Source organism: Hydra vulgaris, chromosome 02 (assembly GCF_038396675.1).
Source record: "Hydra vulgaris chromosome 02, alternate assembly HydraT2T_AEP".
NCBI classification, from domain to species: domain Eukaryota; kingdom Metazoa; phylum Cnidaria; class Hydrozoa; order Anthoathecata; family Hydridae; genus Hydra; species Hydra vulgaris.
In genome coordinates, this window is record NC_088921.1 from 13,970,482 (window position 1) to 13,995,175 (window position 24,694).

A 24,694-nucleotide genomic window follows, 5' to 3' on the forward strand; every position below is an offset into this window, starting at 1 on the left:
TTAGCACTGCCCCATGCGATATTTGAATAATTTAGATGGCATTGAATAAGTGAGTAATAAAGTTGAATTAATGCGTGTCTATTTACAAAACTTCTCGCTTTATATAGTACTCCAATATTTTTTGAAACTTTGTTGCGCAAGGTTTCAATATGATTTTTCCACGTAAGGTTTTCATCAATAAAAACACCAAGAAAAAGTATAACTTTTGATTGTTTTATTTGAATATTATCTATATATATTTGAGGCATATCATTTGGCAAAAGTTGTTTTTTGGATTTTTGATGAAATAGAGTTCATTTAGTTTTTTCTATGTTAATTGATAACTTATTAGACTTAAATCATTTTGAAATTTTAATTAGCTCTATGTTCATGTCATTAAATAGTGTTATGATATTATTGCTAGACAAAAAAAAGTTTGTGTCATCAGCAAACATTATTGTTTTTAAATTTGAGGCATTATAAAGATCATTAATATAAATGAGAAAAAGAAGTGGTCCTAGTATAGACCCTTGGGGTACACCACATGTTATATCTAGTAAATTTGTTGTAGAGGATACATCAATTTGCACATACTGTTTACGATTGCTTAAATAGCTCTTAAGTAATTTTAGAAAATTACCACAGATTCCATAATTTTCTAGTTTTTTAATAAGAATCTCATTTTTAATATTATTTTATTTTATTTTTTAATTTTTTGTTTTTTATTTTTGAGCCGTTGTGCGAAATCAAGAATTTAGATTCGAAATCGAGGTTTAAGAAGAAGATTTTCAAGATTGGGAATCATGCAAAGTGATAATCTTCCAAAAAGATTGCAAAGAGATGATAATAGAGGAGATGCTTTTGTTAATAAAGAAATTGCTAAAATGTTTAATAGCTTTTTTATAAATATAGGAAAAAAGCATGCCGGTGCATTTCCTGAGGGAAAAAAATCATTTAAATTTTCTTTGAAAAAATCTGATTCTTTCATGGAGGAGTCGGAGCTTTTAATTGATGAACTTCGACTAGCAATTAGTATGCTGAAAATAAAAGTGCAGGTCTAGATGATGTTAACCTTGATGTTGTAAAAGCGGTCTCAGATATTATAGAGAAACCATTTTTTAAAATTTTTAATCTTTCCCTAAAAAACGACATTTTTCCTGACCAACTAAAATTAGCAAAAATATTTCCGATATACAAAGGCGGTGATGACTCAATAAAATCTAACTACAGACCGATTTCTATACTTTCTTGTTTTTCCAAAATACTAGACCGTATTATGCACAACAGACTGTACAATTATCTCGAAAAAAACAACATTCTTTATCATAAACAGTTTGGATTTCGCAACAACCATTCAACGGAACATGCAGTAATTGATCTTGCCAACCAAATTTTAAATGGTTTGATAACAACAGTTACACACTCGGAATTTTTCTAGATCTATCAAAAGCATTTGATACTGTCAACCACATAATTCTAATTTATAAACTACACAATTTTGGAGTTGTTAACTCCAATTTAAAGTGGCTGCATTGTTATTTACAAAATCGTAAACAAGGAGTACCATATGACTTAACATGTTCCCCATTTGAATCAGTTAGTTACGGAGTTCCCCAAAAATCAATACTTGGACCTCTGCTGTTTTTAATTTATATTAATGATATCTATTTGTCTTCAAAAATACTTAATTATATTATTTTTGCTGATGAAACAAATGTTTTCTTTTCTGACTCAAATTTAAAAAATATTTTTTACATTGTAAACACAGAATTAATATATCTTAATGAGTGGTTTGAAGCAAATAAACTTTCATTAAATATTGAAAAAACGAAATATATTTTGTTTGCTAAGTCATCTAAATCCGAGAACCTTCCACTCAAATTACCTGAACTAACAATTAACAATATTAAAATAAAAAGAGTTTTTTTAATGAAAAAACTAGGAATAATTTTCAATGAGAATTTAAATTGGAAAAGCCAAATAAAGGTAGTCGAGAACAAAGTTTCGAAGACCCTGGGGATTATGTACAAGACAAAACATATTTTAAATAATTTATGTTTAAAAAATTTATACTTTTCATTTATACATAGTCATATTAACTATTGTAATATTGCCTGGGCAAACAATCATTTATCTTTCCTAAAAATTATTTATACAAAACAAAAGCAAGCACGTAGATTAGTTTTGGGCGCAAGTAGATACGAAAGTGCCGAGCCGTTACTCAAGGAAACAAATGCTCTAAATGTATACAAACTAAATATATACCATAACTTGTTATTTATGTTTAAACTTCAAAATGAAATGATTCCAAAATATTTTTTTAAAAGTTTCACTCGCATTAATCATAAATATGAAACAAGACATTCAATGAGTAATTACTACATCCCACTAACATCACTCAAAAAATCTGACTTCTCGACTATATGCCGGGGACCACGCTTGTGGAATTCGGTTCTTGAAGAAAATATGAAAAAAATAAAATCTATTGCTACATTTAAAGGAACTATAAAAAAACACTTTCTAAATTTAAACATTACGTACATTCTCTCTTTTTTTTAAAAAAAAAATCGAAATAATTTTGTATTTTTAATTTTTTATGTACTTTATTTAATTTTAATATTGTATTGAATATGTATATGCATATGAAGCGAATTAAATTTTTTTTTTTTTTATTTATTATCTTTAATATGTATACGAATATGTACAGATTTGTAATTTTTTATTTGTTATTTTATATTTTAACTTTATCTTAAATTTCTTCTTTTTTTAACTTTAAGTTCTTTTTTTAACTTTAAGTTCTTTTTTAACCTTCTAAAATTTCTAACCAAATTTTTTTTTTTTTTAACTTATTAATTTCACTCTTTTGTGTAATATTGGAAGATGTAAAATTTAATTGTTTTTTTTTTTGTATTTCACAAAGGGGCTTGATGATAAGTCATTTTGACTTCTACTTGCACCAGTCAGCTTGTAATTATATATATATTTGTTTAAATTTATTGATAACATTGTAAAATGTGTAAAATGACGAGATAAATAGAAAATTCTAAAAAAAAAGATAAATTAAAAATTTTTTGTAAAAAAAGATTTTATTAGAGAAAAGAAAAAAAAGACAACCACGTTACACAAAAACCACGTTATGAACACTACAGAAAACATTCAAATTATAAAGCTATATATCATAAAATAAGAGCTGGCAGTGATTGTCTAATCATAATTAACAAAATTTTTGTTATAAAAAAGGGAAAAATATTTGCAGGGAACAGGAAAACTTAACTAAACAATTAGTTCTTACTATGAGCAAGTGTATTAGTTTAGCTCATATGTTTAGTTTCAGATTACCATTCTCTACTTGACAAAAAACGTTTTTAATACAAAAAAATTGAGAGAAAATGTCCGCAGTGTTTTTTCGGACATGATAATTATATTTTGAAGTAATCATACTTCTGATGTTCCTAATTGATACCTTGATTACTGCCATTGGGTAAACTTTTTGATTGTTAAACATATGGTGACATCTGCTGTTCCATATTTCACTCGTAATGGTTTGAGTGACTATCAACAACAGCTGCAAGATAGGGTTTTTTTCCGATGAATTCGCAGTTTCAATCAAGATTATGAAATTTACTGAAGAAAAATTGTTTTAAAATGTCAAAGAGTAAGGTATTGTGGTTTATTCTCCTCCGGCTAGTTGCCATACAGAGACCACCATACCAAAGCACGCAAAGACATGTTCAGCCCCCCAAGAAGGAGCGTCATAACTGCTTTACGACCGAGAGTAAAGAGAATTTCGGAAGAACGAAGTTATCTTAGAGCGAAAGATAGTAGTCGTGTTAGAAAGATAGCATAGAGATAGCGGACAGGATTGCACATGATGTTAGATTGTGCAATAGGTGGAAAACATGCTGAGATTAGGTTTACCTAATGACAGCAGTTACGTATTAATTGTAAACTAATTCGAGAATTAGCTTTTAATAATAACGTAGCATTTTTTATAAAGTAAAATGTCAAAGAGTTATATACATATGCGATTCATACTTTGAAGTATAATTAATCAGCATCTCATAAAAGAGTTCATGTTTGTTTTGCTTGTGGCTTGATATTTCGTTATATAAGAAAGAGACAAATATATTAGCAAAATATATTTCCATAATCAACTGAAATATTTGGATGAAAAATAATTCTTATAAATTATACACATATATATTTGCATATCTGCCTTTCTCGATGCAAACACAACATTGATCTATTGTATATAATCCAAAGTTATTCTAATGTATATGGATCAAAGTTGATCCAATGTATAAATCGCCGTCGTATAAAACGTTGTTTTTAAAGTTTTTATTTATATAAATACGATAAAACTAACATCGGATCAACGTTGTATTTGCATCGGAGAATTTGCATCTGAAAAAGCGTAGTATTTGCATCGAAAAAAACAGCCGATGTTTGCAATACCTACGTTATTACCTACGTTGGCCTAGCGTAAGTGTGCCAGCTGGGATCTTTGTATTGATAAAAATATAAAAGCTATTTTTCCAAATTAAAAACCTCTTTTTTGTTTCTTATCGTCGTCTTTTTCTTTGATAAAATAGTTTTACCTAATTTTGATTTTAATTTTAATTGAACATTCTTGAAACGCAAAATAATAGAAATCCTCTTTTAAAACATTTTTATTTTATTTTAAATATTTTAATTGATTTTATTTGTTTTTGTTCATTATAAAAAAAGTTTTTATTATTTCTAAAAGATTATAAAAAATAATATTTTATATATTTATATAATATTTTACATTATAATATTTAACATTTTCAAGTTTTTATACAACACAAACTTTAATACAATATTTTGACAATATTAAATATTATATAATATACTATAATACAATAGGAAATATTTTTGATAATTTATATACCAAAAAAAAGGTATCATTAAAAGTGTGCCATGGTATTTCCCATTATTAGCAAGTTTTACAATGAGTTGTATTTCATATGCAAGGCACCTTCTAAATACCACATTTTTGACTAACAAATCAACTTATTCCCATTCTTTATTTTTTGCCATATTTTAATGTTTTTTCGGATCTGCTAATAACTTACCCCACTTTCTAATTCATTAATTATATTAATTTCAGCTTGAGCTTTCATTCCTAATAAATTTATGGTTTTGTCAATATTTGCTCCATTGCCCAAATTTACGAGCAATATTTACGAGCAATATTTTTTCCCCGAAAATGATCCAATGTTATAAACATATTTGAAGACATTCACCAATTCACCTGTTTTCAGCAATTCACCTGTTTTCAGCAATTCACCTGTTTTCAGCAATTCACCTGTTTTCAGCAATTCACCTGTTTTCAGCAATTCCCCTGTTTTCAGCAATTCACCTGTTTTCAGCAATTCACCTGTTTTCAGCAATTCACCTGTTTAGTGGATGTTTCATTAGATACAAATTAAGCAAAGCAAGTATTGGTTTTTTGGATTTACTGTCAGAAAAACAAGTCAAACTTACTAAAAAAGGCGAAGTAAGAAAGAATGAGGGGAAAAAAACCTGTGGCATCACAAAAATTAGGAGGTAAAAAACAAAATTTTAAATTTTGCCAATAGTTTTTAAACACATTATTCAAAAATTGCAGTGTTTATATAGTAATTTTTATATTTAAATGGTGCAAGAGTGTTAAATATATTTTCTTTTGTGTCTCTAGAATATTAAAAGACGGTAAGAATAGACAGGGAAAATAAAAAGTTGCAGCTCTGTGTTATTTTGAATCCTAAAGTTATTAGAATATTGAACTTGTCGTTATTTGTGGCTAGCCAATAACTTTCTAACATGTGATATAGTGGCTAGTCATCAACTTAAAACATTTGGCGGCTCACACTAATGGTCCACTAAATAACTAATTAGCATAACTACAGTGGACCGCCTAAAATGCCTCTCCAGGTCCACTAAATTTCTGCTCTAGAATGTTTTCTTGGTACATATGGTTAGTTTTGATATTTTCAATCAAAAACATTTTATAAATTATTGTCTATAAAATTATACAATTATATAGTTGTATAGGATTTGCTATGATGAGATTATAATAGAAATTTTCTTACAATCATGAAAGCATTCTATAGCGGAATTTCAGTAGACTTATATGGGCATTTTGGATGGTCCACTGAAGTTTTGCTTATCGGTTACTTAGTAGAACATTAGTGGTAGCCGCCAAAAATGTTAGCCGATTATTAACTACTATATTAAATGTTGAAAATTTATCGACTGGTCACATTTAGTGGATTCCACTAATGATCCACTAAGTAACCGCTGAGCAAAACTCTTATGAGCTGCTCAAAATATCTATATAGGTTCACTGGAAATTTGCTAGGAATTGATTATACAAAAGATTCCAAATTCATATTTTGATTGCCAAAATTTAGATTTGTAAACGCTTACGAATTTGATTCCTAGCTAAACTGAAAAATTATGGACTTAAAAAAAATGTGGTAAAAAAAACTTTGAAGGAGATTTGTTGAACCAAGTCGGGGCAAGGTTTGAAAGAAATGGTGTGAAACAAAAAGCTCTGAAAAGATTAATTACGTGTGCTTCAAAATTGAATTTGAATGTATTGATTTGCAAACTGTATAAAAAACAACAGGAAGAAGACAAAGTTTACTTTCACCTATCATATCAAATTGAATTAAAAATTCAATTTGATATGATAGCTTCTAAAGAAATAAAATGTTTAACTAAATTAAAACAGATTTGTTTTAATTTTAAAGAACAATGTTTTTATTGCGGAAATATATGTTCACTTAACAGTCGCCATTCTGAGAGAAACAATTTCATTAAAGTTTAAACAAAATCAGCAAAAATTATTCATGCAACACTAGAATTATCCAAATAACGTATCAACTTTTTGTCAAAAACAGTTTAAGCTAGAGTTTTAAATAAAAATAATCTTGTAGCTGCTGAAGCAAATAATTACGTTTACTCAAGCTTATTCAAACTAAAAGAATTAATAACTGGAAGCTAAATATTTCGACAAAAAAATGTACGATAAATTTAGCACCATTTTTTCACCAAATAAATTAGTAATCACTCAGTATATAAACATTTTCTCAATGGCAATCTACAGGCACCCTTTAAAGGTCTCGAATACGGACGGGTTTGTCAATTAAACAGTTATTAATAAAATCTTTGAAGGGCAAAGGAGGAAATGTGTTTATGTTTGAAGGGCATAAGAGGTACTGAAATGTGTTTATGTTTGAAGGGCATAAGAGGTACTGAAATGTGTTTATGTTTGAAGGGCATAAGAGGTACTGAAATGTGTTTATGTTTGAAGGGCATAAGAGGTACTGAAATGTGTTTATGTTTGAAGGGCATAAGAGGTACTGAAATGTGTTTATGTTTGAAGGGCATAAGAGGTACTGAAATGTGTTTATGTTTGAAGGGCATAAGAGGTACTGAAATGTGTTTATGTTTGAAGGGCATAAGAGGTACTGAAATGTGTTTATGTTTGAAGGGCATAAGAGGTACTGAAATGTGTTTATGTTTGAAGGGCATAAGAGGTACTGAAATGTGTTTATGTTTGAAGGGCATAAGAGGTACTGAAATGTGTTTATGTTTGAAGGGCATAAGAGGTACTGAAGTGTGTTTATGTTTGAAGGGCATAAGAGGTACTGAAATGTGTTTATGTTTTGACAAGTTCAATGTATAGGTATAATAAGGTATTTATGTTTCATACACTTTGAATTTGTTATATATAAACAACAAGTCAATATAAAATCTGGTGACATAGTGAAAAAGTATGAAAAACTATAAACACTGCAAATAAAAACCAACTTGAGACTCTGTACTCAGGGCTTGTTGATGAATTTATTCAAGTGACATATGATTGTTCTGGAAGCATTGGTGCATCAGTACATGCACAAATAAAAGGTATGGCATGCACAGCCTCTTTTAAGAAAAGTAATCAACTCAAAAACCATTAAAAACTCTACTCGAATATTAAAGCAAAGAAGAAAATAACTGATAGCGGAATTGAAGAATATTTTTACTGTAAACTGACTATGTTACGAGTATCTCATTTCAAAGTTAGTCTTATGCGCAATGTTTAAAAATACATAATGAAAAGTTATCTAACAAAATCAGTTAGAGCTATGCCTTTAGCTTCTACTTTTGTTAGAATTGCCAAAAGTGCAATTCTAACTAAAATTAAAGCTAAAGATATATTATTTAAGATTTAACTGGAGTATTTTTTTTAAAAATCCATCTTTATGTAATTTTTTAAAATTTCCTAAAGTAGAATCTCTCTCAGCCCTAATACCATACTTTTAGTTATTGTTATTTTGATTACAGTTAAGAAAACAACTAACATAAGTGCAAACTGACATAAAAGCACCAAAAGAGTTTGCAAAAACTGACATAAGTACACCCAAAGAATTTTAAAATATTGATATAGAGATCTGCACTTATGCCAATATTTGCAAAGCAATTGAAAAAACTGGCATAAGTATATATATATATATATATATATATATACATATATATATATATATATATATATATATATATATATATATATATATATATATATATATATATATATATATATATATATATATATATATATATATATATATATATATATATAGATATTAATATATCCAAAGTGGTATTATTAAAACAGATATAACTGACTTCTTTCCAGTTTTTCTGATAACAAATTATGCAACCCTTGAGAATAAAATAAAAATAAAAACTGTATACGTAAGAAATATAAATAATGAATCAATAGCCACGTTTCGTGACCTCTTACATGAAGTAAACTGGGAACCATTGACTAATTGCAATGATGTTAGTGATGGCTGCAATGTAATTACAGAAATAACAGGAGTGGGAAATGTGAAAATGTAATAATCTGCCAAAAAGATTGCAAAGAGATGATAATAGAGGAGATGCTTTTGTTAATAAAGAAATTGCAGAAACATTTAATAATTTCTTTATAAATATAGGAAAAAACCTTGCCGGCGCAATTCCTGAGAAAAGAAAATTATTTAAATCATTTTTGAAAAACTCTGATTCCTTCATGGAGGAGTCGGAGCTTTTAATTGATGAACTTCGACTAGCGATTAGTATGCTGAAAACAAATAAAAGTGCGGGTCTGGATGAAGTTAACCCTGATGTTGTAAAAGCGGTCTAAGATATTATAAAGAAACCTCTTTTTAAAATTTTTAATCTGATTTTTCCTGATCAACTAAAATTATCAAAAATAATTCCGATATACAAAAGCGGTGATGACTCGATAAAATCAAACTACAGACCAATTTCCTTACTTTCCTGTTTTTCCAAAAACTAGAGCGTATTATGCACATTAGACTGTACAATTATCTCGAAAAAAAAACCATTCTTATTCATAAACAGTTTGGTTTTTGCAATAACCATTCTACGGAACATGCAGTAATTGATTTTATCAACCAAATTTTAAATGGTTTTGATAACAGCAGTTACACACTCGGGATTTTTCTAGATCTATCAAAAGCATTTGATACTGTCAACCACAAGATTCTTATTTATAAACTACGCAATTATGGAGTTGTTCACTCCAACTTAAAGTGGCTGCAATGTTATTTACAAAATCGTAAACAAGGAGTACCACATGACTTAACATGTTCCCCATTTGAATCAATTAGTTACGGAGTTCCCCAAGAATCAATACTTAGACCTCTGCTGTTTTTAATTTATATTAATGATATTTATTTGTCTTCAAAAATACTTAATTATATTATTTTTGCTGATGACACTAATGTTTTCTTTTCTGACTCAAATTTAAAAAAAAAATTTTTATATTGTAAACACAAAATTAATATATCTTAATGAGTGGTTTATAGCAAATAAACTTTCATTAAATATTGAAAAAACGAAATATATTTTGTTTGTTAAATCATCTTAATCCGAGAACCTTCCACTTAAATTACCTGAACTAACAGTTAACAATATTAAAATAAAAAAAGTTTTTTCAATGAAAATACTCGAAATAATTTTCTATGAACTTTTAAATTAGAAAAGCTAAATAAAGCTAGTTGAGAACAAAGTTTCAAAGATTCTGGGGATTATGTACAAGACAAAACATCTTTGAATAAATTATGTTTAAAAAATTTATACTTTTCATATATACATAGTCATACTAACTATTTTAATATTGCCTGGGCAAACAATCATTCATCTTTCCTAAAAATTATTTATACAAAACAAAAGCAAGTAAGTCGGTTAGTTTTGGGCGCAGATAGATACGAAAGTGCTGAGCCGTTACTCAAGGAAATAAATGCTCTAAACGTATACGAACTAAATATATACCATAACTTTGTTATTTATGTTTAAACTTCAAAATGAAATAATTCCAAAATATTTTTTTAAACGTTTCACTCAAATTAATCATAAATATGAAACAAGACACTCAATGAGTAATTACTTCATCCCACTAACATCACTCAAAAAATCTGACTTCTCGACTATGTGACGGGGACCACGCTTGTGGAATTCGGTTCTTGAAGAAAATATGAAAAAAAAAAATCTATTAATACATTTAAAAAAACTATAAAAAAACATTTACTAAATTTAAACATAACGTACATTCTCTCATTTTTATAAAAAATTGAAATAATTTTTTATTTTTTATTTTTAATGCATTTTATTTATTTTAATATTGTATTGAATATGTGTACGCATATGTACCGATTTGTGATTTTTTTTTTTTTAATACTGTATTGAATATGTATATGTATACGAATATGTACTGATTTGTAATTTTTTATTTGTTATTTTTAATTTTTTTTTTTTTTTCTCTTTCTTTTCTTAACTTTATTTTTTTTTTTTTTTAATTTCTTTTTTAACTTTAAATTCTTTTTAACCTTAAAATTTTTTTTTTTTTCAAACTTATTAATTTCACTCTTATATATAATATTGGAAGATGTAAAATTTTATTGTAGTTTTCTGTATTTCACGAAGGAGCTTGATGATAAGACATTTTGACTTCTACTTGCTCCAGTCAGCTTGTAATTATATATATATTTGTTTAAATTTATAGATAACATTGTAAAATGTGTAAAATGACGAAATAAATATTAATAATAATAATAATAATAATATATATATGCATAAATTAGTAGAAAATCAATTATTATAAACTTTTCACATTTGACACGTGTTTCATCAATAAAGACTCATCAGAAACGAATGATCAAATTAATAAAACTTCAATTTATACCAAAAATTAAATTACAGGAAGTCGCATATGCTTTTTTTGTTTAATAACCAACTAAAACTAATAAATTAATATACTGAATTGGCCCATCCTTAAAACAGCACCTGCATATAACAATATTTCTGAAAAATATTTACTATGCTTACAAGAAAAATTTAAAATAACTACACATGCAAACCAAGAATGTTTATTTAACAAAAATCGGAATTAATTTCTAAATGCCGGCATGAAAATAAGTTAAAAAACTATAAAAATAGATGAGCTCAAATAATAGTTACATTAGGTCCCCCTTTTAAAAAAATATTTTTCTAAAAAAGCATAAGTGATCATTTCCAAATAATTCTTTTTATATTAGTGTCTGCAAATTCCACAAATGTGTGAAGATGTACAGTATGTAAGACATTTGCGACTTCCTGTAATTTAATTTTTGGTATAAATTGAAGTTTTATTAATATGATCATGTATTTCTGATGAGTCTTTATTGATGAAGTACGGTGTTAAATGAAAAAAATTTTTGTTAAGTGATTTTCTACTAATTTATAATTGCTCGGTTCTTTTAAGAACATTGAGCACTTTATTTTGTTGAATGTATTTTAAAATTGTTTAAATATATATACATATATATATATGTATATATATATATATATATATATATATATATATATATATATATATATATATATATATATATATATATATATATATATATATATATATATATATATATATAAACAATTTTAAAATGTATTCTACAAAATAGAGTGCTCAATGTTCTTAAAAGAACAGAGCAATTATACATTAGTAGAAAATATATATATATATATATATATATATATATATATACATATATATATATATATATATATATATATATATACATATATATATATATATATATATATATATATACAGGCCCTTTCAGAGACTGAGTGAGGCCCGGGCCATTTACAAATTTTGAGGCCCTTACCATAAAATAACTGCCATTGCATAATAAATAAAAAAACAGCAAATTAGTAATAATTTTTATTTTAAAAATGCTTTTCTTGCTTTTGCTTTTGCAAATGCACTGACAACTGTTGAAAAATTGAGTTTTCTTGCAGTATCACAGTTAATATTCAACATTGCAAGTCCATTCAAGCGTTCTTGTCCCATGGTTGAACGGTGATAGTTCTTTACTTGTTTCAACACATTGAAAGACCTTTCTCCTGAAGCCACTGAGACAGGCAAACTGATAAAAATTTGCAAAGCAATTGATATGTTAGGAAAAACACCAGACAGTCCAAGTTCTAATATTTCTTGAAACAATTCTTTTGGTTTGCAATCTGATGTAAAGTTTGTGGAGTAAATTTGTTTCAGAAAGATTATCTCATCAGAAATATCAGACAGTATTTCCTTGTGGTACTTTTTTTGAAAGTTTGTTGTGGCACTGAGTAGTTCTTCATTGCTCATCTTGTTGAAGTGCCAAAGAAATCCAAAAATACTACAAATTTGTTGTTGTGACTCAAATCGACGTTTAAGACCTGCTAGAATAGAGCCGAATATTACATAAAATACATTGATTTTATAGTGCTGTTCTGAATCAAATTGTGTTTTCAACTTTCGAGTGGTAGAAAATTCTGGTGAAATGTCAATATTCATTGCAATTAATTTTGACTCACTCAGAACAGCATCCCATTTTTCACAAATTTGTTGAATGCTGTCCATGAGATTTTTAATGTTTTCCTCTTTACTGCAATCTTATAATTGAGGCAATTTCTTGCCTCAATTATAAGATTGGTTTGGTGAATCATTGTGAGGAGCTTCATCCATAAAGATGACATTACAATGCATTCAAATTTTGACAAATACTTTTGAATGGACTGAAGTTCTGACTGAGCTGATACTGTGAGATTGAGAGATTGCAGCTCTTTTAAAGCTGTTCTCAGTGAATTCAAGTAACGGGCAACTGGTTTTACTGCTTCAATCCTTGCTGACCATCGGGTCTTGGAAATACCATGTAGTGAAGCAGGTACATGTTGCTTGAGAATTTCCCACCTTTGTGGACTACTGCTGAAGAAATTGTACATTTGCTGCACAATTCCAAAGTAAAGAATTGCTTCTTTGCATGATTCAGCACAGTCAACACCAACAAGGTTTAAAGTGTGATTTCCACAGCTGGCAAACATACATTTTGGGTTTTCTTCTAGCAAAACTGCTTGCACACCTTTGTATTTTCCAGCCATGTTTGGACCATTGTCGTATGCCTGACCAGTACACAGTTTAAAATCTATGTTCAACAAAGTTAAAACGTGAAGAATCCTTGCTGCAATTTCTTTTCCAGTTTTTTTTTGAGTAATCGTCAAAATAGAGAAACCGTTCTTCAATGGAAAATTTAGATCCATCAATTTTTATATAACGGATAATGAAAGTTGTTTGCTCCTTGTGAGAGCAGTCTGATGTTGCATCAACAACAATTGAAAAATATTTGGTGTTTTGAATCTCTTCAATAATTTTGGTTTGAACAAAAGATCCACAGAGTTCAATAAATTCATTTTGAGTCCGGGTGGACAGATAATGAACTTGTAAGCGCTTTTTGTTCAGTTGAGATTCATGGACCTTTTTCACATGCTCTGATAAAATTGGATCATATTTGCTGAGGAGCTCAATTATTCCGAGAAAGTTTCCATTGTCAGGGTCATAAATGTGTTGACTGGAACCAAATAAAGCAAGCCCACGTTCAGAAAGAAAAAGAATGACGTTCAAAAGGCGCTCAAGAAGTTTTGTCCAATTACTGGTTTCAGTTGACAATTCTGTTTTTAGTAAATTATCAATCGAACTTTTTCTGATGGCTGCTCTACTGGCTGATTTCCATTTGACAGTTTTGTTTGCGTAATACAGACATTTCATGTGCTGGTATTCGGTCTTTCAACTTTCTCCAACCCCTGGTGATATTCCAACCTAACTGTTCTGAAAAGGTGGATACCTTGGAATCACTTTTGTTCAAAAGAAAGCAGGGTGCACAATAGAATGACTGTTGCACATCACTCCAGCAAAGCCAATCTCTTGTGCATATCTCACCATTGGGAAGAATTTTTGATCTCAGACGAGTAGGAAAGGCGTGATTATAAGAATCTCGTGGAATATTGTTTGGAATTAAAAAGTTTGTTTGGAAACTTTCTTGCATTTGAGTAATATTTTGTTTGTCAACAGTGCCAATGTCAGACACAATCAATTTTGATATATTAGAACAATCTGATTCACATTTTTGGTCCAAACTTTCTGAATATGAAATTTCAGAATCAGAGATGCAATTATCATTTGAGATGGCTTGCAAATTTGTTTCCCTCTGCTGACTGTTGCTTTGATGAATCAATTAGCTTTCACAATTTGATTCCAAGCTTTCTAAATCTGTAATTCCAGATTCAGAGACACAAGTTGTATTTGAGATGTCTTGCACATTTGTATCTATCTGGGGATTTTTGTTTTGTTGTAACATTGATTTTTCAGAAGATGTAATTCCGGATATTTCAATATCTGATTTACCGTGTGTTGGGTTGGCTTGATTTTCCAGTGGTCTTAGAAATGATGTTATTGACTTTAGGCTCTTTGTTTCTTCTTCAATTTTTTGTCTTTTTCGCCTTTTGGATGCACCACTTTCAAATTTTCTCTTCATGTTTAAATTTAGCAATGACATTAGTTTTAAAAGTTTTCGATCTTGCTGCAAACAACAATTATTAATGACTGAATTAAAATAAATATCAGAACAAACTTAATACAACACAAATAATTTAATTAAAATAATAATTATGTGTATTAATAATCAACTAATTAAGTATATTAAAATATTGTCTCAACATTGATTAAAATTTTATGTAATTGCTCATGTTATCACAATTTAATAAAAATATATTAAATTTCCGATAAAATTTGGAGGCCCCTATTTAGGTCGAGGCCTAAGCCAAATGGCCCGTGTGACCCCCCCTCTGATATATATATATATATATATATATATATATATATATATATATATATATATATATATATATATATATATATATATATATATATATATATATATAAGATTTTATTACCTTAAAAACAAAAAATAAGTATATACTACGAAATGATAACTCACTTTATGAACCCCTTTCTCGAACAAAATTCAATCAGTTCTGTATAGCTTGTCGTGCACCAAATCTCTGGAACAAAATCATTTTACCTAATTTTGAATTACCTTCTCAGTCTTTAAAAAGAAATTAAAAGAATTCATACTTTTTAATGACAATATTTTGAAATTTATATAAACACGCTCTTTTGTTTTTTATATTTTGTCATTTTTATTTGTTTATATATATTAATATCTTAAGTTATATTTTATTATAACGATTTATGTTTTCTGGCGACAAAATCATTAGATCTTCAATCAGATACCAAGTTTTTATTTAAACTTTCTTTTTGTTATTTTATTTTGAATCTTATTGATGTGGTTCTCTATTATAATTTATTAAAAGTATAAAAACTCCAATATTTGTAAATGTAAGACTTTATATTTTAAAAAATAAGGAAAATTTATACATACAAAATGTATGTATGTATGTGTGTATATATATGTATGTGTGAAAGTGTGTGTATTTATATATGTGTTTACATACAAACAAAAAAAATTCAAAAAAAATTATCAGACCGGAACACATTGGTCAAAACAGCAATTTCTTAGTATCTACGTCTTTACTGATTGTTTTAGAACTTGAGACGATTTAAGAGAAGAAGAAGAAGAAGAAGAAGATGAAGAAGAAGAAGAAGAAGAAGAAGAAGAAGATGAAGTAGAAGAAGAAGAAGAAGAAGAAGATGAAGATGAAGAAGAAGAAGAAGAAGAAGAAGAAGAAGAAGAAGAAGAAGAAGAAGAAGAAGAAGAAGAAGTAGAAGAAGAAGAAGAAGAAGAAGATGAAGAAGAAGAAGAAGAAGAAGAAGAAGAAGAAGATGAAGAAGAAGAAGAAGAAGAAGAAGAAGAAGAAGAAGAAGAAGAAGAAGAAGAAGAAGAAGAAGAAGAAGAAGAAGAAGAAGAAGAAGAAGAAGAAGAAGAAGAAGAAGAAGAAGAAGAAGAATAATAAGAAGAAGAAGAAGAAGAAGAAGAAGAAGAAGAAGAAGAAGAAGAAGAAGAAGAAGAAGAAGAAGAAGAAGAAGAAGAAGAAGAAGAAGAAGAAGAAGAAGAAGAAGAAGAAGATGAAGAAGAAGAAGAAGAAATAAAATAAAAAATGAAGTGTTGTTTTATTAAAACTGAAAAACGAACATTGCGATGAAAGGAGAAAAAAATTTTAATTTCTTAAAAAAATGAAGATTTGGATGTTCAGCTACTAAAAATAGCTGTGAATTTGAACAAATTTATAAACGGATATAAAAAATCGAAAAACAAATTTCTAAGTAAAGACACATAATTTCTGCGAGTAAACATTTTCACCACTAACAAGTTATAAAGATAAAAATGTAAACTATGTAAACTATATTATGGAAATATAATAGATAAAAACTAAAATATATATATATATATATATATATATATATATATATATAGCAGTCGTAGTGCAGTGGTTAGGTAAGGGTTGAGGCGTGAACTTCGTTTCAAATGCTTTTCCGCGGTGCGTCAAGAACAAACTCAAATTTAAATTGTTCTAACGTATCTAAGCTCAATGCAGTAAATTTGCTCGCAGCAAAAAAAATTCATCATTGGAGTCTTTTTTTAACTTCTCCTTTTTTTCGTTGTTTCCGTTTTTTCTCTCTCTCTCTCTTTCTTTGATATTTTCCCGGCTTAAGATGATGTGGTATATTTTCTAAGACACTTTTTAAAAAAAAGCAACTTGCAAAAAATAACATTAAAAATAGAACTGTTTTGATTATTTTTACAAACTGTAAATGTAAAATGCGTTGTAAAAATAAAAATACGTTAATGATTTTGAAAAACAATAGATTTGTTTATTGAAGTTTTTGTCTTGAATTGTAACTTTTTTAAAAACTTTTTTTAAAAACCACGATACATATAGTAATATGCATAACGGTGACATAAAAAAAAAAACGGGACAAAAAATAAAATTTTTCAAAAATCATTAACCGCAGTTGCTTATCCTGTTCTACAACATTCAGTTGGTCTAAATACAAAGTTTCACTTATTTTTGTTCCTTAGAAGTGCTACATGTAATTTTTCAAATATCTCAATATTTGAAAAGTTACATGTCTTCATGATTAGCTGAACTTTATGTCATTTTTAGGGGTTTAAATATGTTTATAATTAAACTTTTGTTTGATTTGAAAAAATACTGTTTATAGTTATATACAGTTAGCTATTATTCTACATTAATTTTTCAACTCTAGTTTTCAGCTTTACCAATTCCTTAAGCGACATATCTTTTGTTTTTAGCTTTCTATGATCCCTGACTACCAAAAGAATTTTATGTCTCTGATCCTCATTGTGGGAACTGTGAACAATTTTTTCAATTAAACTAAAACTTCTTTCTGTGCAGTCATTGGTCACACTAAGATTGCGAACTAACTTAGTGAAATGTGTGTATGAATCTAACGCTAAGAAATCACTTGACGTATGCCATTCTCGAACAGATTCGGTGTGTCCTGCAAGTATAAAAGAAAGTCAACTCTCCTTTGTAATTAAATCTTCTAATCAACTATTATTGGTAAAAATAACGGAAGAAGGAGCTTCTAAAGAAATCACTGATAACCTAGGAACTGGGAACTTTAAAAGTTTCTCAATGATTAAACGCTTAGCATCTGCTTTCATATAAGGATCACCTAACGATAGTACGACAACTTTAGGAGACAAATACTCATGGTTTTCTGAAGTAAGTTCCCATTGTTAGTTCCCAGATTAGGGTGTCTCTAATTTTAACAATTTTTGAAATTGAACTCGCGAATCTATTTATAAATTGACCATTTATATGAAAATAAGTTTGAGCAAAAATATATATATATATATATCTACATAACTTTTAAAGTTCCCGCCAGTTCGATTTTGGGCAAAAATGTTGAGTGTTTTGAATGCCTGGCGGGGACCTTAAGATTTATCCTATAAAATTTTTCATTCATTTAAACAATATATGATGGATTGAATATTAACTACATAAAAGGAGCATGCTAAAAAAATTAAGAAATTGTGCTATAGAACCTTCTGAAATTGGTTAAAAAAAAAATTTTTTTCTTTACAAAGACCTATTTTATAACTCGGTGGCGTATTTTATAACTCGGAGGCGCATCTTAACCCTTCGAGCACGGGGAGCCACGATCGTGGCTATACCGTCAGAGCACGTAGAGCCACGATCGTGGCTTTGAAAGTGTTCTTCAAAACTATAACTTTTTCTGCAAAAATACCGCTGTTCATAAACTAAATATGGAAAATAAGGAAAATTTATACATACAAAATGTATGTATGTATGTGTGTATATATATGTATGTGTGAAAGTGTGTGTATTTATATATGTGTTTACATACAAACAAAAAAAATTCAAAAAAAAATTATCAGACCGGAACACATTGGTCAAAACAGCAATTTCTTAGTATCTACGTCTTTACTGATTGTTTTAGAACTTGAGACGATTTAAAAGTAGAAGAAGAAGAAGAAGAGGAAGAAGAAGAAGAAGAAGAAGAAGAAGAAGAAGATGATGAAGAAGAAGAAGAAGAAGAAGAAGAAGAAGAAGAAGAAGAAGAAGAAGAAGAAGAAGAAGAAGAAGAAGAAGAAGAAGAAGAAGAAGAAGAAGAAGAAGAAGAAGAAGAAGAAGAAGAAGAAGAAGAAGAAGAAGAAGAAGAAGAAGAAGAAGAAGAAGAAGAAGAAGAAGAAGAAGAAGAAGAAGAAGAAGAAGAAGAAGAAGAAGAAAAAGAAGAAGAAGATGAAGAAGATGATGAAGAAGAAGAAGGACGAGGAGCCACGATCGTGGCTATACCGTCAGAGCACGTAGAGCCACGATCGTGGCTTTGAAAGTGTTCTTCAAAACTATAACTTTTTCTGCAAAAATACCGCTGTTCATAAACTAAATATGGAAAATAAGGAAAATTGTAACTGTTGTAGGAGATGATAATGGCCCAAATGTTTTTCCTTTTACTGGTGTACCAGGACCAAAACATACTATTTCACTATAGTCAAAGCCCATTGACTATGTTGACTTATTTTTCACAACAGAATCTTTGGAAAATTTAGTAACTTATACAAACCAGTATGCTGATGCATGGATACAAAGTAGCCAACAACATTTGAGATCCCATCCATTGTTGATAGGTCATGTATGGATAAAGCAAGGAAAAACAAATCTTTTAGAAATAAAGGCATTCCTTGGTGTTGTTATTAATATGGGTCTTATCAAGAAAGCTAGTATTAATTATATTGGGATATTTGTCATCTTTGTGCTTCCACTCCCTGGTTTGTTACTCACTTCAATCGTGACCGTTTTCAATTTTTGCTTAAGTTTATTCACTTTACTGATATCTCTATCCCTAATCAACAACAACTAAATAAGACTTATAAAGTTCAGTATTTAGTTGAACATTTTAACAAAAAATTTCTGTATTTTTATATTCCTCAAAAGATATTTCTATAGATGAGAGCATGATTGGTTACAAGGGAAAGACACCACATCTCCGCCAATATATGCCAAACAAGCGTCATTCTCGGTTTGGAATAAAATTATGGTGTGTTTTAGACAGCACCAATGGTTATATGTCTCTGTTTGAAATTTACAAGGGAGGAAAAAATCCAGATGAAGCAGCTGTTGCCCATGATATGACTTACAACTTTGTTTTTCGTCAGGTTTTACTAAATTGCGTAACAGAAGAGGTAATTTAGTTATGAAGCCAAATGTTGTTGCCTTTTATAATCGAACTATGGGAGGGGTAGATTTGGGAGATGCACAGCATTACGTGTACCTGTCAGAGCGTAAGACAATAAAGTGGACTACAAAAGTTGCCTTTTCTTTATTTGGCAGGGCTATTCTAAACAGCTACCTATTGTATAAGCTTAACACTAATGAACGTAAGCCCATGTCTAGAATAAGTTTTATGATGGCAATTGTGGAAAGTTTAGCTGGAGGGTATCAACCAGTAAAAATAGTAACTAAAAGACGAACATCTAGGGAGATTGAAGTGGCTAGAAGTACAATTGTACCATATCCGCTTCCTCAACACACAGCGATTAACAATCCTTTATATGGTCTTAACCTTGTCAAAATTGGTTCAGGAAAAAAAATAAAATGTGTTGCTGGGCACCAAACTCGAGTCCGCACCAGTTGAAAATGTCAGTCATGTTGTGTTGGACTGAGCCCTGGATGCTTTTCTAATTATCATACAACAGTTTTGAATTAAATACATCACATTTCTTAAATTCTTTTAAAAACTACAAAAAATAAACTAAAACTTAAAATAGTTGTTTTTTGATTTTTTTTCTTTTTTAGTTTAATTTCTCGGTACGGCGTTTAAACTTAATCACGCACTGAAAGGGTTAATTTTTTCAACATGCTCCTTTTATGTAATTAATATTCAATTCATTATATATTATTTAAATGAATAAAAAATTTTATAGGATAAATTTAAAGGTCTTCGCCAGGCGTTTAAAACACCCAACATATTTGCCCAAAATCGAACTGGTGGGGACCCTAAAAATTATGTATATATATATATATATATATATATATATATATATATATATATATATATATATATATATATATATATATATATATATATATATATATATATATTTTTTTTTTTTGCTCAAACTTATTTTTATATAAATGGTCAAATTATGGATCGGTTTGCGAGTTTGATTTGAAAAATTGAAAAATATCAAACACCCTACTGCAGATGTCATATCGAGCATTAGAAAGTATATTGTAAAGGCCATAAACCTTGCATTGTGACAGGTGCCTGGCTGATAGATGTGAAAATGTAATGTAGGCATGGATGTTCATGTAATGCACCAAATATCCAGCAATATGCTCTATAATCATTTTTAAAATATTCTTATTTTTATTTAATATCCTTTTAAAAAAAAAAGTCTATTTATGGAAAAACTTATTTATTTTATATTATTGTTACAAACCTGGGGAAGATTTCATGTTCTAGTACTTTAGTTGCAAACTTTTTAGACTTCAAATAGAATTTGCAGAGATCACTGCCAACAATAAGGTCTTGCTCAGGAAACCGTTTGAACTTTTTTGAAAATCTTTTAGCAACTTATTTGCAGGGGCTTTAGACGTTTCATTTGAAATTGCTTTAAAAGCCCAAGTGATATTTATCTCGCTAATATGGTGTCTACACAATAACTAAAGAAATGGTTTACTAAAAAACTTGCCATAATAGTTATTGCACCAGATTTCGATCCAGTGTTACTTACTGTGAACAGAATCCTACAATATAGTCACAAATTTCAAAATATTCTTGGAGATTCATAATACTTATAACGAGATTCATAATACTTTTAATTTATTCCCTTACCACTATCAGTTGGCACAACACCAAGTAAAAGATTATCTTTGTTTTCAAACTCTGGGCTAGTTACAAATATTAATAGTAGACTATTGATATGCAGTAGTTGCCTGTCTAGTGTCCTCCTCAATATACTTATCTTATTAGCCATTAAATCAATATAATCATTACGTATCTGGCCTCCTTCCTCTTCTAAAAATCTGTTACGTCACCTTCTGCCAGATTCTCTGCTTAACTTTAGTCGTTTAACATTTCCTCCTAACTAGTTTACTACGCTTGCAATAATAAGGGCTGGATCTTGAATGCTGAGATCGGTTATTATACTGGTGGAAGTTGTTGTTACAATGAGACCCTAACTAGTTATCTCCTTTCCAACTCTCAAGTATGCTGGTCTAAAATGATGCCTACTTTTTGAGCTTGCTTCGTGAAAGTTAACATTTTTATTTGGGACAAAAACTTTGGAGCAATTACACTTCCAGCATCTTAATTAATATAAAGACTTTTAGCTCAGTTATACATTTACTTCAAAAAATTAATAATTTTACTTAAAATGTCCGTGCACTATTAGAAAAAATTGTTTACATTCTCTCTTTTTATTTAATCAGAAGTTGAAATAAATATTTTTATGTGTTAAACAAATTATACTTTGATATTACCTAACTGTGATTCACCTCTTGTTTTTTTTATGTTATGTAGGTTCCTAATCTGCGAAATCGAAATCTATATCATTGTTAGGAAAAAATTTATGATTCCATTGCCTTTTTTCACCAACTTCCTCTTTATTATCACGAATTATTGAATCGTTGCTATTCTGTGTTCGATCTTTGTATTCTTCTTTCCTCTTGCATCTATTAATCTTTCTCTGAAACTACGCCTCAAGTTCTGTGTCAATATTAGAAGATATAATCATATTTCTGTTTGTTCTGTGCAAAAAGTTGTTAAAACACTTAGCGTAAGATAAATTTGAATATAAAAACAAAATTTCTCATAAAAATGATTTTTTATATTTGGGATAAATTAGTAGATATGTCTTTCAATAAAAAAAAATTCCTTTGATCATCTAAGAAGGCCAATACCTCTTGTAAAGCAGAAGTATTACGAAGCATTGATTCATCGTATCTCAACTTCTTCTCTAAGTCTTTTGCACTGATGTCAAACAGTTGCTCTACCATATTATAAAAGTCATTTTTGTGGCGTTCGAAAATTTGCTTTTTGATTTGAAAGATTTTACTGTTGCACAAAATTTTGTATTTGCTGTTAAGAGATTTAAACTTTTCCACAACACTTCTCTCAGAAATCATGTAATTACTGAAACCAGCAGACTTCCAAATATTAACAATTTGTCGAAGTAAACAGTATTTTTCGGCATTTGAATTACGAAACTTGCCTTTCCCTTTGCATATAACATCCTCTTGTGCTTGAGAACATGAAAAGTTTATTTTAATAGGTTTGAATCGCTTATCTCTAGCTGAAGTTAGGAACAAGTAATATTGAGGAACACTTCTATTCGATGGAAGTAGCTTTATAGGTAGATAGCTTAAAGGTGAGTTAAGCAGGTAAACAGACCTACGAGCCTTATAGCGAATTTCTTTTGTTATAACTTCTCTCTTTGATTTTCAACATTTTCTACGGATATGTAAGTAGTAAAAAAAAATTCAAAAGTTCGAAGCAAAATGATTAATAAATCAAAAGTTTCCACGTGACGCACGTGATTAAACGCAAACCACGAAATTTATGCTGCAATTAAACTTTTTATGAAAATAATTGTAAATGACCACAAATGTTTTAGAAACATCTTGAGTTTTTGACACATGTAAAAACTTGCTGAATGATGTTAAGATAATAAAATAATGCGAAGAAAGAAAAAATGTTTAAACGTAAAATTTACAAGTAGCTCTCCCTGATCACTAAGGAATCTAAAATTTTTTTTTGTAGACTCATTAAGTTTGGTAGAACCGGAAAATGTACTGCGAGGTTTTCTTTTTTTTTTTTTTTGTGCCACCTTAATATGCATTAATATTAATGATGATTATTTAATAAAGCTTAAAAATATTATAAAATTAATTTAAGTTTATAACTTGACAGTATCTTCAGGGAAGAGAGGGGGAGAATTGGAACATTAACAAAATATTCTTAGAATAATTTTATCATCTTTTTTATATAATGTATGCACTACACTAAGCAAAGTTTTATAAAAAAGGCATCGTTTATAAAGAGATTAGTCTGTGTCAATGACTGTTGCGAAAGAGCTATTAAATTGGTAAAAGACTATTGATTCAACAATTAAAGAGGAAAAGTTACAAGATATTTTACTGGTTTTGAAGGAACACAGAGTTAATTTTCCATTTTATAAGTGTAACTGGTCCTAAGAAATTCTTAATAAATTGTAAGAAAAGTTTAACTTTATATAAGAAAAATTTTTTATGTATATTATTTACAAAATGTGTTTGTAAAACCTTTAGTCAAAGTCTTTTACATTTTTAACAGTTTACTTTTATTTTTTTATCTTTATTAAGTACAATATTTGGATTCCTTATTTAACAAACTTCTTAAATGCAAATTTTATTAATTTTTTTAATGAATATTTAGGAGTATTTAGATAAATATACAATTGAAAACATAGTAAAAACCAGGTCTTTAAAAGAAACCAGGTCATATTTCAAAATGTGTTATCTCGAGAAATTTTAAATATTTTGAGCTCAATTTTTTATACGAACCTATCTAATAGTAGAGTCAGCTCACACAAAAATAATTTATTAGTTTTGTTGGTCCTTGATCCAATTAAGATAGCAATTTAACGAATAATTGGTCAAAAATGACTTTTTTAAAAATATTCAAACCCTCTAGGAGGTCAAGAAAATTGAAATATTTTATAACTTTTTTTGGAATTGTCTTGTATATCAACGTAGAATGGGAAAATAAAGTGGCAAAGTTACAGTTTTTCCGATCCCTAAACACGTACCTGCCTAGTGTACATACATTGAATTACGTAAACGGGGACATGCTCTGTGCTTACAT

General features: G+C 28.7%; 1 protein-coding gene across 1 annotated transcript in view; it reads right to left on the reverse strand.

Annotated features, from left to right (window-relative positions):
• LOC136075863 (uncharacterized) overlaps nt 1–5,123 on the reverse strand; it is a 63,088-nt gene extending 57,965 nt beyond the window's left edge. Inside the window, exons 1-2 of the mRNA XM_065789300.1 lie at nt 5,076–5,123; nt 1,865–1,869 (exon numbers count right to left, since the gene is read on the reverse strand). Coding sequence (XP_065645372.1) covers nt 1,865–1,869; nt 5,076–5,123 — 53 coding nt within the window. The remainder of the gene's footprint in view (nt 1–1,864; nt 1,870–5,075) is intronic.
• Nucleotides 5,124–24,694: the final 19,571 nt, after the last annotated feature.